Source organism: Theropithecus gelada, chromosome 1, assembly GCF_003255815.1.
Source record: "Theropithecus gelada isolate Dixy chromosome 1, Tgel_1.0, whole genome shotgun sequence".
Lineage (NCBI taxonomy): Eukaryota > Metazoa > Chordata > Mammalia > Primates > Cercopithecidae > Theropithecus > Theropithecus gelada.
This window is the reverse complement of record NC_037668.1, coordinates 114,579,413-114,596,258: the sequence shown is the minus strand read 5'-3', so window position 1 is coordinate 114,596,258 and position 16,846 is coordinate 114,579,413. Positions and strand designations below refer to the sequence as shown.

At 34.2% G+C, this 16,846-nt stretch overlaps 1 protein-coding gene across 4 annotated transcripts in view; it reads right to left on the bottom strand.

Annotated features, from left to right (window-relative positions):
- Positions 1–16,846, bottom strand: part of SH3GLB1 (SH3 domain containing GRB2 like, endophilin B1) — a 43,881-nt gene that overhangs the window by 14,307 nt on the left and 12,728 nt on the right. For 2 of the 4 annotated variants that reach the window (XM_025387058.1, XM_025387066.1), the window contains 3 exons: positions 14,393–14,521; positions 11,339–11,472; positions 9,581–9,673 (listed from right to left, as the gene is read on the bottom strand). In XM_025387058.1, the coding sequence (XP_025242843.1) occupies positions 9,581–9,673; positions 11,339–11,472; positions 14,393–14,521 (356 nt within the window). Of the gene's footprint in view, positions 1–3,994; positions 4,019–5,521; positions 5,609–9,580; positions 9,674–11,338; positions 11,473–14,392; positions 14,522–16,846 lie in introns of all 4 variants that reach the window. The other 2 variants (XM_025387047.1, XM_025387036.1) reach the window with 2 other exon arrangements.

The following is a 16,846-nucleotide window of genomic DNA, read 5'->3' as shown; positions in this document are numbered from 1 at the left end:
GTTTAGTTGCCAAACACTTGTTGCTAGCACCACAGTTTTCAGGTTCATTCAAAGGATTTTTTGTCCTACATTTTAAATGTCTTCCTTTTAAATTTTCTTTTCAAACTATGCATAAAAAATGCCTTAAGCAGAATACTATCTATTAAGATACACTAGGGTTTTAAAAAGCTTTTTAAGTTATGATTGAACTTCAATCAGTGGTATGCTGTTAAATTCTTCTCCAAGAAATAAAAAAAGAAAGCTCTCATATCCAGATTTTCATGACATAAATACTACCACCACAGCTGATTTCCAGCTACTAAGGTGAAGTCACATATTGTGGAGCTGGGAAGAGATGTAAATAATAGTATGCCACTATTGGTTTCAACCATCTGATAAAAGAGGCTTACTGCTGTGACAAAACAGTTCACTGAAAAATCAACAAGATCTAAAAATAGCAAATAGTGGCAAAAAACATTTTCTCAAATCTTTAGTCAGAGTTGGTTGTTAATAAGTGGGAAAGAGAAATAAAACCTTACAGCTTACTCGGAATAGTTAGCTTATTCCCCACTGGGCATTATCATTGGTAACATCATTATAATGATATGTTTGACTATCTCTCCAGCACAAATAGCATTTTCTACCTATGCAAATGCTTTATGACATTTCCAAGATGTAATAAAAAGTAAAAAAAAAAAAACAACAACAAGGTACGAACTTTTTTCTTTCAGGCCTCTTCTCCCTCTCCTCACCCTTTGTTAGCAATAGTTAACCTAGTAAGCCAGTCTACAAGGAAAAAGCAGCAAAGTAGATAATCAGTTGCTGTAACAGCCCACTGGCAACAACCCCAGCAGGGGGGACTAAGAATTGACCTCTAGCTTGGACTTACGGAAATAAGCTTGAATTAGTAAGTCAAAAGTCGAAATTGAATTTACTTGACTAAAACCAGAACCCATGGTTTTTTGATAGCAGGGACAAAGTAAGCTTCATTTGGAAGCTAGTATGAAGTAGAAAAAAGTCCCAGAAGAAAAAAAGAAGCAATGTTCTTCCTAAGGAGAGCATTAAGGAAAACCAATCACATCAATGTTACACATGCACTATTTACTGTTCTGCTTGAATACAAAAAGGCTTTGAGTGACAGAAGTAAATACAGCAAATCAAAAATAAATGCACTTCATAAGTAAACTAGGCTAGTCCCATATAGGTCTTTGATTGTGAAAGTATGGTTTGATTTAATGGTCTTTAGTAGAAATGGCAGAAAAATCCTACTAGTTGACATTATTTCTAGGTAAGGTGTAAGCAAAAAAACTAGGTAGCAGATTAAGGTGACCAGGAAGATTGAGACTAAAGTGGAAATAATACTTTAATGCTAAGTACACTGAATAAAAAATATCAAATGATCTCATTAAGGATGAGGGATCAGCTTTCTAGGTTTGAGTAAAATTTAATCATGAAGAAGGGCACCATGTTACAAAGCTTAGGAGGTCCTTCTGTACAATCTAGACTTTATTTAGAGAGGGTAGATGATAGGGAAAAATGCATCTCATTTCTGGAATAAGTTTTAGTGCATGCTGGGTGGCTTCAAATAGTCAAATGTCCCAAATCATCTATACTTCTGGCATATATAACTGTTCATAATTGATCTGAGAGGCAAAAAAAATTTAAATTAGGTTTAGCATAATCAATTTACTTTGGAAGAAAATTATCCACATTAGAAAGATAGATAAGAAAGGGCTGATATTCTGTCGTCTAAAAAATCTCAAGGGAAAAGACTTTCTACTGCTAAAAATAACTGCTACTAGACTACATGATAGCATAACATGGGTTAGGTAAGCTAGAAGAGTTTTTTTTAAACGTAACTGGAAGATGGGCAAGAATCTGTTGGCCCATGATATCATGATTGGGTTTTCTGTAAGCCATAAATTTTGGTAATGCTTCTGAGGCATTTGCTGTGACTATCTTGATCAGTGTTGCCTACTATTCATATGGCTTAAAATCTTAAAATACTCCAGGAATATAAAGTTTTAACATTTATACATTTTCATTTATTTATTTTTTGAGACAGAGTTGCTCTTGTTGCCTAGGCTGGAGTGCAATGGCCGATCTCGGCTCACTGCAAACTCCACCTCCCAAGTTCAAGGGATTCTCCTGCCTCAGCCTTCCAAGTAGCTGGGACACCACGCCTGGCTAATTTTCTATTTTTAGTAGAGGTGGGGTTTCACCATGCCGGTCAGGCTGGTCTTGAACTCCTGACCTCAGGTGATCTGCCCCCCTCGGCCTTCCAAAGTGCTGGGATTACAGGTATGAGCCGCTGCGCCCGGTCATTTATACATTTTAATTATAAAAATGTCAGAAGTGACATGTGTAGAAGAAAAAAACCCCTCAAATCCATTTTGATAGGTTTCTTTAGATTTTATATATACGTATATAATATGTTTCATGAGTTTCTTCCCATGTATTGTATCAATTTATTTCCTAAACTTGCTGAGACTGCAAAATCAAGTCAAATTTTCTGGCATATCTTTACGCCAAAGAGGAAGACATTCTAGGTTTTTTGTTCAACCTATATTCTCTTCTGTGTTGCTCTGCCCCTTTTCATGCTAGAAGTTCAGGAAGAAATCAGAATCCAGTGTGGAACTATAACTAAATTGATGAACAGACTTCACAAAGGGGGATAAGAGCTTAAGGTAAGAATTTCATACTGGAGATCCAAGTCATAGAATCAATAGCTCTACAACCTATGCATAAAACAGACTGTATAATCAATCCTACAAAGCCAGAAAAGAAAAGTTAAAGTTTATAAAGCTATTACTTGTCAGGGGCCACAATCATCACCTGTCCTCAGCCCCCAGTGTTATCCTCATGTAGATGTCAGAGTTTGGTAGGCCCTAACATAAGAAGGAAATGAAAAATGCTTCTGAAAACTTCAAAAAGCATTTGAAACAAGTCTGCATGTACTACAGTTTCTAATTTTATCCCTTAAATTGTTGTTTAATTACTTGCTTTCCCAGCCCACCGACGATTAGAAATGGTAACATAGACAGAAGAACTGCTAGCAGCAGTCACAGACAACTTCTACAAGAAACAAGTCTGATACTGAGGGAAGAGACAACATAGTTGAAAAACAACAAATTCAATTGTTAACAGTATAATAAATGTTAATAATGACCTTAACTATAGTAAAATCAAATACTTGCTATCCTATATTTAATGCAGCAGTAAAATACATTTTTACAGATTTTTCAACTAACGTGACTGAGAAAAATTAGCTTTGGTGCTGGAGAGAACAAGCTTCAGTTACCTAAAAAATTCACTTGTGGCTGGGTGAGGTGGCTCATGCCTGTAATCCCAGCACTTTGGGAGGCCAAGGTGGGTGGATCACTTGAATTCAGGAGTTCGAGACCAGCCTGGCCAAAATGGTGAAAAAAACTGTCGCTACTAAAAATACAAAAAATTAGCCAGGCGTGGTGGCAGGCACCTGTAATCCCAGCTACTTGGGAGGCTGAGACAGGAGAATTGGTTGAACCCAGGAGGCAGAGGTTGCAGTGAGCTGTGATTGTGCCATTGCACTCCAGACTGGGCGACAAAAAAAAAAAAACCTAAAAAAAAAAAAAAAAAAAAAAAAAATTCATTTCTGCGAAATATGATACATCCCATTCTCTGAAGATACAGGACATGGTGTTAACTATATTTTACATTTTAAAAATTGTCATAAAAAATAATTAACAAGCATTTCGCCTGCCTTTTATAGTAAGGAACTGTAAGATTACCACTTAGTACAGGTATCTAAGATTTATCAGTGTGTGTGCAAACCACATCTCTGCAGCATTGTTCAACTGCTTGGTGGAGCTTCTATTAGTTAAAGAGACCTGAACATACCCATCATTTTCAGATTTTATAAGGTATAGTAACATAGACTGTGACTGGACCCATGGTTGTTGCCCAATAAATATTTACTGAATCAATGTCAACTAAATTCTTGTTTCATAGTTCTGTAGTTTAATAATTTACTTACTTTTGTCACCTCCTCTGCCCAAATCTAGCCAGCATTAAAAATTAGAGAAAAATATAGAGCATGAAAGTTGGAATTTATTTTCTACAACTTAGTATAGATAAATATAAATACTTGTTTAAATGGCATACTCTTTTTCAGAATAATATTAATAGATTAAACACAGTAGTAACTAAATCAGTACAGCTTAACATACTGTGTAAGTATGACTTTTATATGTATCATTACTATCAATTCTAAAATCTTACGCTAAATCTATAAATTAATAGTTTTCTCAAATTGAGAACACCTAATCTTTCTTAGCTCCAGTATTCTCATCTGGAAAATTAGAGATTTGGACTAAATGATTTCGAATTTCTCGTTTAAGTATAAATTATAAAATTTTAGGAAATGAAGCAAAGCAAGGATTAATGGCTGCTGATACAGCCTTTTTGGAGAGAAACAATAAGCTGGAGATATAATAAATATAAAATTACCAGCTGTAAATATATTTTACTATAAGTAGGTTACATTAATAGTAAAAACAAATGATTAATGAAACAAAGTCCTGTTGTTTTTAATTATGTTTTTACCTGAGACAAAAAGAAAAGCTATGCTTTATATGTTAAATTAGCAATGACTGAAATATTCTCACCCTTTTCATTTACCTATAGATAGGACAATGGAAACACATTAATGCATTCTCTTGCTATCTAAGGTAAGCCCTAATTCAGCCAGGGCTTCAGTAGTTACAGTTTTTAAAAAAACAAAAACAAAAATGCATTTTATATATTCTGTACAATCTTTCCTATTACTTTCCTGCTTTTAGTTTAATGCTAGTGAATGAAAGCAGCCAATTAATTGCCAATTTATTAGCTGTACTGCAGATCCCTTGATACTTCTAATGAAGTAATATATCTAGAAATAAAACACACTATATCTATACATTTTTATTGGCTAATGTGCACAACTGTTGGCTATGTTCAGATTTTACAACTTTCTATTTTACTAAAATAAAAAACTTCTAATAGTTCAAACATTTTCTCAAACTAAGCTCAACATATACATTGGATACCATAAAACAATCTGCCAAGGCTATCACCATTCCACCAAAACTTTTGTAAGTGAGTTAGCACTGGATGGAGAACAAGCCTGGCCGTTACAGGAGTACCTAATCTAATGGGGTCTGTCTTGGCCTGAAATGGCAGAAGAAATTAATTCTATGTTGAGTTTGGGTGAAAATAAGGTAAATCTTGAAGCTACTGAGCAGCAAAGTCAAAGTGTTTACCTTACAGCTTTCTTTAAGTATATTTTGTTAATTTTCTTTGCCAAAAGTGAAAATATAAATGCCAGCTTAAATTAGCATCTTTTACTCAGTGCAAAAAGGCACTATATAAAGTTCCAGTATCACTTCAGCTAGTATTTTTCCTCATATTTTTGTTGTTAAAGATAATGAATACATGGTTTCAATTATTTCAGAATTTTACATGTAGCTAATAGCAAGAGAAGGCACTTTATTCAAGATGTAGAAAACACAGTAGGCCAACAAACCTTCAGCCATTTTACATGCAGGAAGTTGAGCATGTAAGAGAAATTTACCATAATGTTATCTCCTTCAAGGCGAGCTGAGTTTAGTTGCTTAAGTTCATAGTAAGAGACAAAGAACACATTATACCAATGAACACAGTGAAACAAATTACTTCTGCACAATAAATAACACATTAAACAAGTAAAATCAAATATTTTTTCTACTTAAAAAAACCCCACTACATTTATTGTTTTATGAAACTGCATATAGTGGTGCCTATTCATTTTTTTCCCCAATATTCAAATTTTCAAAACAAAAAAATACGTTGATGCTTGACTTTAAATGAGAATCATTTAGGGAAAATGTATCATTTTTAAAACTGTCAGTTACCTACAATTTTTATTAAATTTTCACTAAGAAAGTCCTTCTGCCTACCCCAAATTTTCCTATTCAAAGATCATTTCTATTTTATGAATTTATGATGCCTTCAACCACATTCTCTTTCAATCAGCCTCAGCCAGGTCTTGGCATACTCTGAAGTCTTAAAGGCATGTCAATCCTTGTATTTCTAATAAACCTTAAATTCAAACGTGTTCTTAAAGGCTGTATGATGGTGCTCTAAATTTATTGAGTTTACAGATTAAAGATTTACACTGCTGTGGAAATGCTTAAGTTTGCTGTATGATGTTAAAGAAATATTTTCCATCAAATTTGGATGTCCCAAAATAACAGAGGCCTAAACCACTAAACACCGAAGAGCTTTGAAACCGGCTGATTTTTATCTTTAACATTACTACAACTGTAAAATAATTTTTAAGTTTAGATTAGACTAAAATAGGATTAGTAAATGTAGGTGCCTTATAATTGAAATGCATTACAGTTTTGTACCCCTTAGGTGAAATGCCTGGGACCAGAAGTGTTTCAAATTTCTGGTTTTGGATTTGCATTATACTTACTGGCTGAGCAACCCTAATGTGAAAAGCTCCAATAAGCATTTCTCTTGAGCATCATAAAGGCACTCAAAGAATTTCATATTTTAGAGCATTTCAGATTTCAGGTTTTTGGATTAGGGATACTCAACCTGTAATTATTTTTGTTCTTGTTTCTCTGGTATGTTTTATCATATAAACAATCTATTTTTCAAAACTGTGTTTTTGTTCATTGTGAAACATTAAAGTTGGCTTTCTGCTTAATTGGTATATTTCTGAGAAATGCCTTTGATGTTGCTTTACCATTCTTCAGTATGCTAACTGATAAAACAGCAATATTAGATACAAGCAGAAATTCTTTACTGATAGGGCTAAATCATCAAAAAGTTTGATCTGTTATACCATATAGTGAACTGAGAGCAGCAGATATTTTACATCATTTATCTATGAACTCCTCAGTAGAGTACCCTGTACAAAATTAGCATCTAGCAAACATAGAACTCAAAAAAAGTCACAAGAAACTAGTAAGTAAATTATTTAAAAAGTGCCAATATGGAGAGATCCCAAACCTTACTGACAGAGTAACTAGTTACAAACTAATTAATCCATGGAAATTTATAAAGACGTGAAATCAAAGTAAGTCTAAGATTAGATTAACCACTTCAGTTGCCAACTAGGAACCAGGAAATGTATCAAAGAAGGAAAAAAAAGCAAACCCAAACTCCTAGTGATTCTTCAAGTAAATGGAAGAGAAATACAGGGGGGAAAAAAAGGATCACCAAATACAGGCATACCTCCAGGCTTTATGTAATAATAAACTAAGAGAACTTTTTCTTCCCAAAGTATTTCAGACTTACTGCTATAAAGTTTGAAGAAAAACGAGTTGGTTATCTAGAGGAAAAATACAATTAAAATCAGGAAATTGAACTTTCTGTCTAGACTAAAAAAATAGTTTTTGGCTAGAGTTAAATTTTGCTTTATGTAATACATAAGTTCTAGAAGAGCTGTGTATAAATAAAATTGTTGAACTGAATAAAATCATTTGTATCATCTTTTACTTTAAACATAAATTCCCATAGGAAAAAAACCTTTATCCTCAAAAATACACAGCAGAGAAAAATTGCCAAGATCTTTTCCAGATATCTCAAAAGGGAAACATCTCTCAAAATTGGTCTACTATTATATTTGGGTCCTATATATTTTAATAGTGGTAAAATAATTTAGAAATATTAAAGGACTTTGTACACTTTTAAATCTATATGTGCTTTCCGGAACTTTTCCAGGTAGAAAAACAGACTGTCATTCCTATAATAGTGCTTATTAAACAAAGTTTTGTACTGAAACTTGGTAACAGTATTTTTATTCCACAATTATCACTGGGCACATGTAGGCATCTTGAATAAAGACATTCTGTCCCAGTTAAAATATTTATTTCCAAACGATCCTTAAGTTTGTTCCTGATTATGAAATTATTATCTTTAAAAACGAGTTTATAATTTACTTTTCAAATTCATTATTAGCAACTAGAAACTAATAAAAGAATTCAATGTCTCCTGCTATCTATAGTGTTCATTTTCAAAGTTCTGATGCTGCAGATAGTCTGTTTAGGGAAGTTTTGCTGTTTGTGGTGATGATGTAATGACAAACCGTGAAGTGAAAATGCCAGTAAATTTGGAATTAATGTCTTATCAAAGATAGCTCTTCTCTAGCAGTAACTAAATACAGTGTCTCCAAAAAAGAAAAAAAAACATAGAAAAAAATAACTTATTCTGCTCATACAAGGTATTGGGGTAGTCTCATAAGACATTACTATCCAATACCAAGTTAATCAGTTTTAAATTTCACTCTAAACCAATTTTCAACGTTTTTATCCCCCAAACAAGAGAACTATAAGACAGTACCAGCACTGTGGTAGTATGCTCATGAAGGCAGTGATTCTTGATGTTGGCAGTGGTAGTGACTTCAAAACAGAAGGCGGGGTAATATACCATAGCTCAAATTAAGTATTAACTTATTAGCTTCTTCTAAAAAATTCATATGTGGCTTATTTTGTACTATTTTAAAGTTATTACAATTCAAATCTGATGTTTTCAAATTCTGGAATGACAATATAGACAGTATAACTTGGATTAACTAAAAAGCTTATAAATAAATCTTTAAAGAAAAATTTAATTATTATATTTAATGTATACCTACTCAATATTCTGAGATTTTCTGGAATATATACTACAATTTATTTATCCAAATGAGTTTCCTCTCACTCAACATCGTTGCCTGAAAGTCCATACTACCACTGTTCGTTTGAATGGTTTTGGAACTATTCTTGGTAAACATTCTTTTAGTTAGTTTGAGCAGTGTGCGGAAAGGGAAGTGAACTAATGTTTAAGTCAAATACAAGTATTCTCAAACTTGAGTCTCATCTTAATTACTATCTTTTTTGCTATTTCCCATTATAATAAATCTATCTCCAAAAATACTTGTCACCACTGAGGATATTTAAAAAAACATGACACAACATTAGGAGCTACCATAATTTTTGTTTTTTAGCAGCAGCTGTACAGCTAAATATCACGTGTGTGTGTATATATATACATATACATACATATATACACATACATATATACACACATATACATATACACACATATATACATATACATATATATATATTTTTTTTATTTTAAAGACAGGGTCTGGCTCTGTTGCCCAGGCTGGAGTGCAGTGGTGCAAACTTGGCTCACTGCAACCTCCACCTGCCATGCTCAAGAGATTCTCTCATCTCAGCCTCCTGAGTAGCTGGGACTACGGGTGGGTGCCACTATGTCCGTTCATTTTTGTACTTTCTGTAGAGAGACAGGGCTGTGTCATGTTGCCCAGGCTGGTCTCAAACTCCTGGGCTCAAGCCATCGGCCTGCCTCAGCCTCCCAAAGTGCTGGGATAACAGGCATGAGCCACTGTGCCTGGCCATATCACATCACCTTTTTGATACGACTACTTTGCACTGATTTGGATGTATTAAGTTCTGATAAATTTGTTTAGAGAGCACAAAAAACAAGACCCTAAAGTTAATAGTCTGTATCTTTCATGATATATTAGCAAAATATTTTACAAATCTTAAAGTTATTAATCAAAAATATTTTTCTATTTACTTACTGAATTTCTAGTTTCTGCAGCTTTTGCCTTTTTTAGTCTCGTTTTTGCAGCATCCAAATCCAGTCTCTTATTTTGCAATAGTTTCCTTTCTTTCTATAAATATAGAAAAGAAAAAATAAAGGCTAAAGATGCTAAAATTTTGTAAGAGCATACACATTTAAAGTATTATTCCCTAGTAAACATATGTATCATTTGATAAAGATCTATGATTACAAACTTGGCTATAAAGTTACCATTCAGGTATCTGGCCTCCCTTCCATCCCCTTGTTACTGTTTTAAATTTTAAAATAATTGAAACATTATAAATGTCTGGGAAAGATGGCAGGCAATGATGGAAACAAAGGAATATCAGTTTTAATATTTTGTGATCCTATCCCGCCTCGGGAACATTTGGCAATACCTTTTTGGTTGTCACAACTGGTGGAGGAATGTTACTGGCTTCTGCTAGCCAGAAGCCAGAAATGTTGCCACACATTCCACAAGTCTATCTCTACAAGGAATCGTGAAGCCCAAAATGTCATTAGTGGCCAGATTGAAAAACTGTTTCAAATTGTTACAGATTATCCAGAAGGTGCCTAGAAAGAAGGAAGCATAGGCCTGGGGCGAGGTTCCTTGATGCCTGGTGTCGTACACCTCAAGGATTGGGCAGACTGCACTTAATTAATGTGTCATAGCACCAAATGCAACCCAACCACTCCAAAATGGAATTTCAAATTTACAGAATAATGAATAAACATTAGTATAGTATCTTAGAATTATTCAGGGAATTTCTAGCTTCTGTATAATATGTAAGTTTATTATAATTCAGTTTGCTTTAATCTTAAGATTCCATACGTCAAATTTCATTGCACTAAGCTAACTTTTATTTTATTTTAGTTTAGTTTATATTTTATTTTACGTTTTTTGAGATGGAGTCTTAGTCTGTCCCCCAGGGTGGAGTGCAGAGGTGCGATCTTGGCTCACTGCAACCTCTGCCTCCAGGGTTCAAGCGATTCTCCTGCCTCAGCCTCTCGAGTAGCTGGAATTACAGGCACCTGCCACCACGTCTGGCTAATTTTTTCGTATTTTTAGTAGAGATGGGGTTTCACCATGTTGGCCAGGCTGGTTTCGAACTCCTGACCTCAAGTGATCCACCCACCTAGGCCTCCCAAAGTGCTAGGATTACAAGCGTGAGCCATCGCACCCGGCTGCTAGTATCTTTTAAATCATACTTTAACTTGGTAGTTCTTCTGTCTCAGGCCAAATACTTATTTATACAGAAACAAATCCATTGTGAACATATAGAAAGTTTCTATAATATTCAATAATATATTGTAATAATAAATTTGTAAATTAAAGTTTGAAGTATTTATAATAGCAGCTTTGTAAAAATCTTAGAAAATTTTCAGTCTCTATCACTAAGAAAATAAGTTAAAATCCTAAAAAATGAAGAGCTACATGGTATATACTATGGTGATATTTTAGACCGTATTTTCATAATCATTCCAGGAACCTCTCTGTAGATTTTAGTGTTGGTAATGAATGAAAAGGGATAAAGGCATCTCAGTAACATTGTAGGACACACAAATGGAGTAAATGTATCAGTAGTCCTTTATTTTGGTTTAATTTTGTGTTCTGGTGAACATGTACCGACCTGGATTATTTAATTTTGTAATCCACTACATCTACACAGTCATGAAGAGGCCAAATTATTCATTAAAAAGTATAAATATACATCTAAATGATTTTACTAAATAAAGCGGACACTTTTCAACTCACAGCAATTGTTTTGTAATCTCCTTCTATAAAATTTCTTAAAGGAGTAAGAAAATTTAAGGCTGACGTTTGAATCAGTTCTCTGTCTGCTGTTCCAATTCTTTTTTGGGTTTCTCCACATTTAATAAGGGCATTACCTGCAAAGGAAAAACATTTTTAAAAAATCGCTGTCTGGTAATATCAGAAAATAAAATCATGTAAGATAAATCAGCAATTTGGTTTGTTTAAAAGTTAGCTGTCACTTGTAAGTAAAATCAAATAGAATTAACTGTAATTAAGGTAGTTTTATTTCAAAAGTAAATTTAAGAGTATAAGTGTCTAAATGAAGGAGACAAAGATAAACTTCCTATTGTAGTATAGGCAATTGTACCAATTCTACCAATGGGACTAAAGAAGGCAGATATACCCCAAAATATTTATGGTCACAGCTCAAATAGTGTAGTCGGCCCTCTATATCTATGGGTTCTGCATCCATGGGTTCAACCAACCACAGATCAAAAATATTCAGGAAAAAAAAAAAAAAAAGGATGGCTGAGGAGCCAGGCACAGTGGTGGCATGTGCTTGTAGTCCCAGCTACTTCGAAGCTGAGGTAGGAGGATCGTTTGAGCCCAGGAGTTTAAGGCCAGCCTGGCCAACACAGCGGGGCCTGTCACTATTTAAAAATAAATATATAAAAAATAAAAAAAAGATGGTTGCCTCTGTACTGAACATGTACAGACTTTTCTCCCTTGTCATTATTCCCTAAAAAAATATAGCATAACAACTATTTATACAGCATTTACATTCAGATGATTTAAAGTACAAGGGAGGATGTGCATAGGTTATATGCAAACACTATGCCATTTTATATAAGACACCGGAGTATCCATGGATTTTGGTATCCTCAGGGTGGGGGGCCTGGATCCAATCCCCCATGGATACTGAGGGGTGACTATGGTTATACTTATAAAAGAATAATGCTTCCAATAGATCAAGTCACAATTTGTCCTCTGTTTCTACATCCTTGCAGTTACCATCTCAAGTGTCTATAAATAATAGTGCATACTGGTATCTTAAGTTAAAAAAAAATCCATGCTTTTGCAATACATATACTCTGATACTTAAATAGGGTAAGTACAGTAGAAAAGTAGAGGTAGAAAGTAGAGTAGAAAGAAAGGAGACCCCAAGATCAGAGTTCCATTCTTAGTTCTACTTTGAATAAGCTTTAGCTCCGAGGTTCTTAATCCCTTCATTTTAGAATAAGCTTGGATCTGACTGATAAGGAAGGTAATACGGATAGTAGTTAAGAGCTCCCTCACTGGATACAAATAGATCTTCATTTGAATTACTATACTAGCTGTGACTGTGGATTAATTATTAACTTCTCCAAACCTGTTTCCTTGTCTTTAAAATGAAAGTAATAAAATCTATCTTAAAAGCAGGATATAAATGAAAATTTACTTAATATGTAAATATATATACTATATAATGCTTAGCCCATGCCTGCGATACTCAATTTTTAGTTATTAATTACTAATAAGGTAATAGGTTCACAAAGCCCAATTCTGATAACCAGAGTACATTCACTAGAATTACTAGAGGTGCAAACAGATTAAGCAGATTTAAAAGGGAAGAAAATCTAGAAGCCTTTACTAATGTTCATGCTCTGCTAAAACCTTCTTCAGTCTGGTGAAGGAAGGGGCTGCTGGGTCTCTTTCACATAACTTTACGATCCCAGCATCTAACTGAGCCTGGCACAAGCAGGCAATAAAACATCTGTTTAATGTGTAACGTATTTCTAAAAATTAACAGTTAAAATTCAGAAATAATTTTATTTTGAAGTTCTAAGCATTTTCAGACTTAAAAATTAGATTTTGAAGAACACAATGTAGAAGTTTCAAAGTTGTGAATCTAAAAAAGCCTGTCAATGGATTAGTGGCATTCAACAATATTTAGGTTACTTCTTATATAAAGATAACTACTAAAGTTTAAAATTCATTTAATCCTAGAATGTATAAACTATTCTGTAAATCAGAACTATGTGTAGAAATTAATTTAATCTACCTACCATTTCATACCCAAAGACCATTATCTTGCAGATGTATAAAGAGAATTATTATTAGACATAAACAACAGGAAAAGAAGCTACCGAAAATCTCATGTTATAAGAAAATCAGATCAGAGTGACAATAAAGATGTGTAACTTTGAGCTTCAGGGCTATACATTTAAAGTCTGTACAGCAACTAATAGAGCTAGTGTAACTAAACCATGGCTATAGAAAAGTTGAAATACATAAGAGAAAAATAGAAATGAAATGTAATCCAAACATCCAGAGATAACAATAGTTAGTATTTTTTGGTTACTGACATTATTGCAAAATTATAACAAAAGCACTGATTAATTCAAGCATTATGTGCCAAGTACCTTTAACATAAAATAAGCCCTAAGAAAGTTTTTTCAAAAAATGAAGAGACATATGCAAACAATAATTGCAATATCGTAAGTATTACAACATAGGTATTGTAAGATCACTGGGAGAATAAGTGAAGAATTCATTTAACTTTTTAGAACTAAAAGAGATGTGAATTCTCTGAATAACTAAATATATGCTTAAATATATTAAATAATAAATTTAACTGTATACATTTGCCTATATTTCTCACTTCATCGAAAATTTTTAACATAAATTTGAAGTTAAAACCAGTTCTACTGCTTTTTTTTTGAGACGGAGTCTCTCTGTGTCGCCCAGGCTGGAGTGCAGAGGCTCGATCTCGGCTCACTGCAAGCTCCGCCTCCCAGGTTCACGCCATTTTCCTGCCTCAGCCTCCTAAGTAGCTGAGTCTACAGGCGTCTGCCACCACGCCTGGCTAATTTTTTGTTATTTTTAGTAGAGACAGGGTTTCACTGTGTTAGCCAGGATGGTCTCGATCTCCAGACCTCGTGATCTGCCTGCCTTGGCAACCCAAAGTGCTGAGATTACAGGCGTGAGCCACGCACCCGGCCTACTAATATGTTAATGACATCTCTATCTAAACATAAAGATATCCTTTAACAGAACTTTTTGCTTTTTACTTACCATAAGCTGTTCCTGGGCCAAACTCAGTCCCTGCATCAATCATATATTGTCCCAGAAGTTCTGGGTTGTTAATACGACTTGGAGCTTTTCTATCCAGTTTCTCATAAACAAATTCTTCTATCCTGGCATCTAGGAGAAAGGTTAAAATTACCAACGATTTCTAAAAGCAAAACTAATTAGAAGATTGTTTTTTTCCCCTATCAGCAGCCATTTATCGTCTCCTAAATATAAAGTTAGCATTCATTCCAGCACATATCTTAATAAATATGTATTTTAAATTTTATGTTAGACTATTATATAACTAATAAATTATATTTTAGAAATTTGATAAAATATCTTGGCACAAAAGCATTTTAAAATAAAATAAAATAATTATTTGAGTATTCTACAAGATTTTAAGTTCCAGAAAAGGACTGATTCATTCACTTAATATTTATTGAAGGTGTCTTTGCCCTGTTTGTAGCATTTTAACTCTAATTTTTACTCTGAATGTACGTTTATAATTTCAAAATCAGGATTTCTGGCTAGGAAAATACAGATATAAAGTACCTAGAAGAACCAAAGACTTACATCTGACAGTTTTAGCATGAGCATTTGCTCTCTCTTTTTCTTGCCTAGAGTCTAAATATAGACACAGGTGCTTAAGGAATAGAACAATCCAGGCGTGGAATAGTCTACAGACAGATCAGCAATATGATGCCTTGGCTTTAGTTTATGTTTAAAGTACACAAGTGTATAGATATTATCTCTGAGCATGCATTCACTCAAAATATTTCACCATTAAAAATAAGTTTAAAATACAAAAGGTTAAATGCAATAACAGAACATTAGAACACATGGAAAGGGGGAAAAAATAAAAGCTGAATAAACACTTGGTTAGCAAAATGCTTAAGACCAAAGACATTAACATTTACAATGCTGTCCAACCTAGAGGTATTTCAGGAACAAATGAGAAAATGGCTTAAGTTTCCAGAAACAATGATTAAGTATAAATCGAAGCTAAGTCAAATAGGTTCCCTCTAAGTACCTCACATAGATTCCTACGCATGTGGAAGTTTCACACAGTGCACTGAAAATTTAAAAAATGAGCTGAACCAGTAACAGAACACTTCAGGAGTTGGTAAAAGGCTTAGTTATAATACCTAAAATAGAGTATGGCAATAATTCTTGCTTTTGTGGTAGCTTCTAGTACAAAATCAGAAGTTTTAAAGCACAAATATCTCTAAATAGTTAAAACCAAAAAGAGCTTTTTAAAACATAACCATTTAGAAGACACTAGTTAAATTTCAGAACTTCATTTTGGCCCGGTGTGGTGGTTCACACCTGTAATTCTAGCACTTTGGGAGGCTGAGGCAGACAGATCGCCTGAGGTCAGGAGCTTGGGACCAGCCTGGCTGACATGGTGAAACCCCGTCTCTACTAAAAAAAAAAAAAAATTAGCCAGGCATGGTAGCGCATGCCTGTAATCCCGGCTACTCAGGAAGCTGAGGCAGGACAATCACTCGAACCTAGGAGACGCATCTTGCAGTGAGCAGAGACTGTGCCACTGCACTCCAGCCTGGGTGAAAGAGTGAGACTCTGTCTCAAAAAAAAAAAAAAAAAAAAAGTTTTGTGTTTTGACTCTGATTCTTAATTTTGACTGCTTTTCCACCTATCTGGTCAAAAGTTTAAAACGGAATCTTACGTTGACTTCGTTCAGTTAATAAAATATTTGGTATATTAATAAATATTTAATTTCAATAGGTTACAATAAAATCTTAAAACATGCAGGCAATTCTGCTACAATGTAATATATATTTCTGCATAACATATTTTTGAAAAACCCATTTCCAGATCATCATACATTGAAAACAACACAGGAATTACAAGAAAAGGAGTGTTGGGTTTGGCCACTCAAAACCTGTGTAACTTAATAACCAGAGCATTGGCTGGGCATGGTGGCTCACACCTGTAATCCCAGGCTTTGGGAGGCTGAGGTGGGCAGATCACCTGAGGTCGGAAGTTCGAGACCAGCCTGGCCAACATAGAGAAACCTTGTCTCTACTAAAAATACAAAAATTAGCTGGGTATGGTGGTGGACACCTGTAATCCCAGCGACCCTCAGGAGGCAGAGGCAGGAGAATTGTTTGAACCCAGGAGGCAGAGGTTGCAGTGAGCCAAGATTGCACCACTGCACTCCAGCCTGGGTGACAAAGCAAGACTCTGTCTCAAACAAAACAAAACAAAAAACCTAGAGCACAAACAAAAAACAAAAACAATTCTTATTACTACTTCCTGGCACAAAACAGGGGCAGGAGGGAATTGTATTTTATTTCCCTATTTACCAATTGTGAATGAGCTTATTTGCCAATCAGAAAAATATGTTTAGAACAAGAGGAAAAATGTCCATTACTTTTAATAAAAGTGCCAGAGTGTAGAATTTAAATGGCCTTAAATGAATAAAAAATATTACAT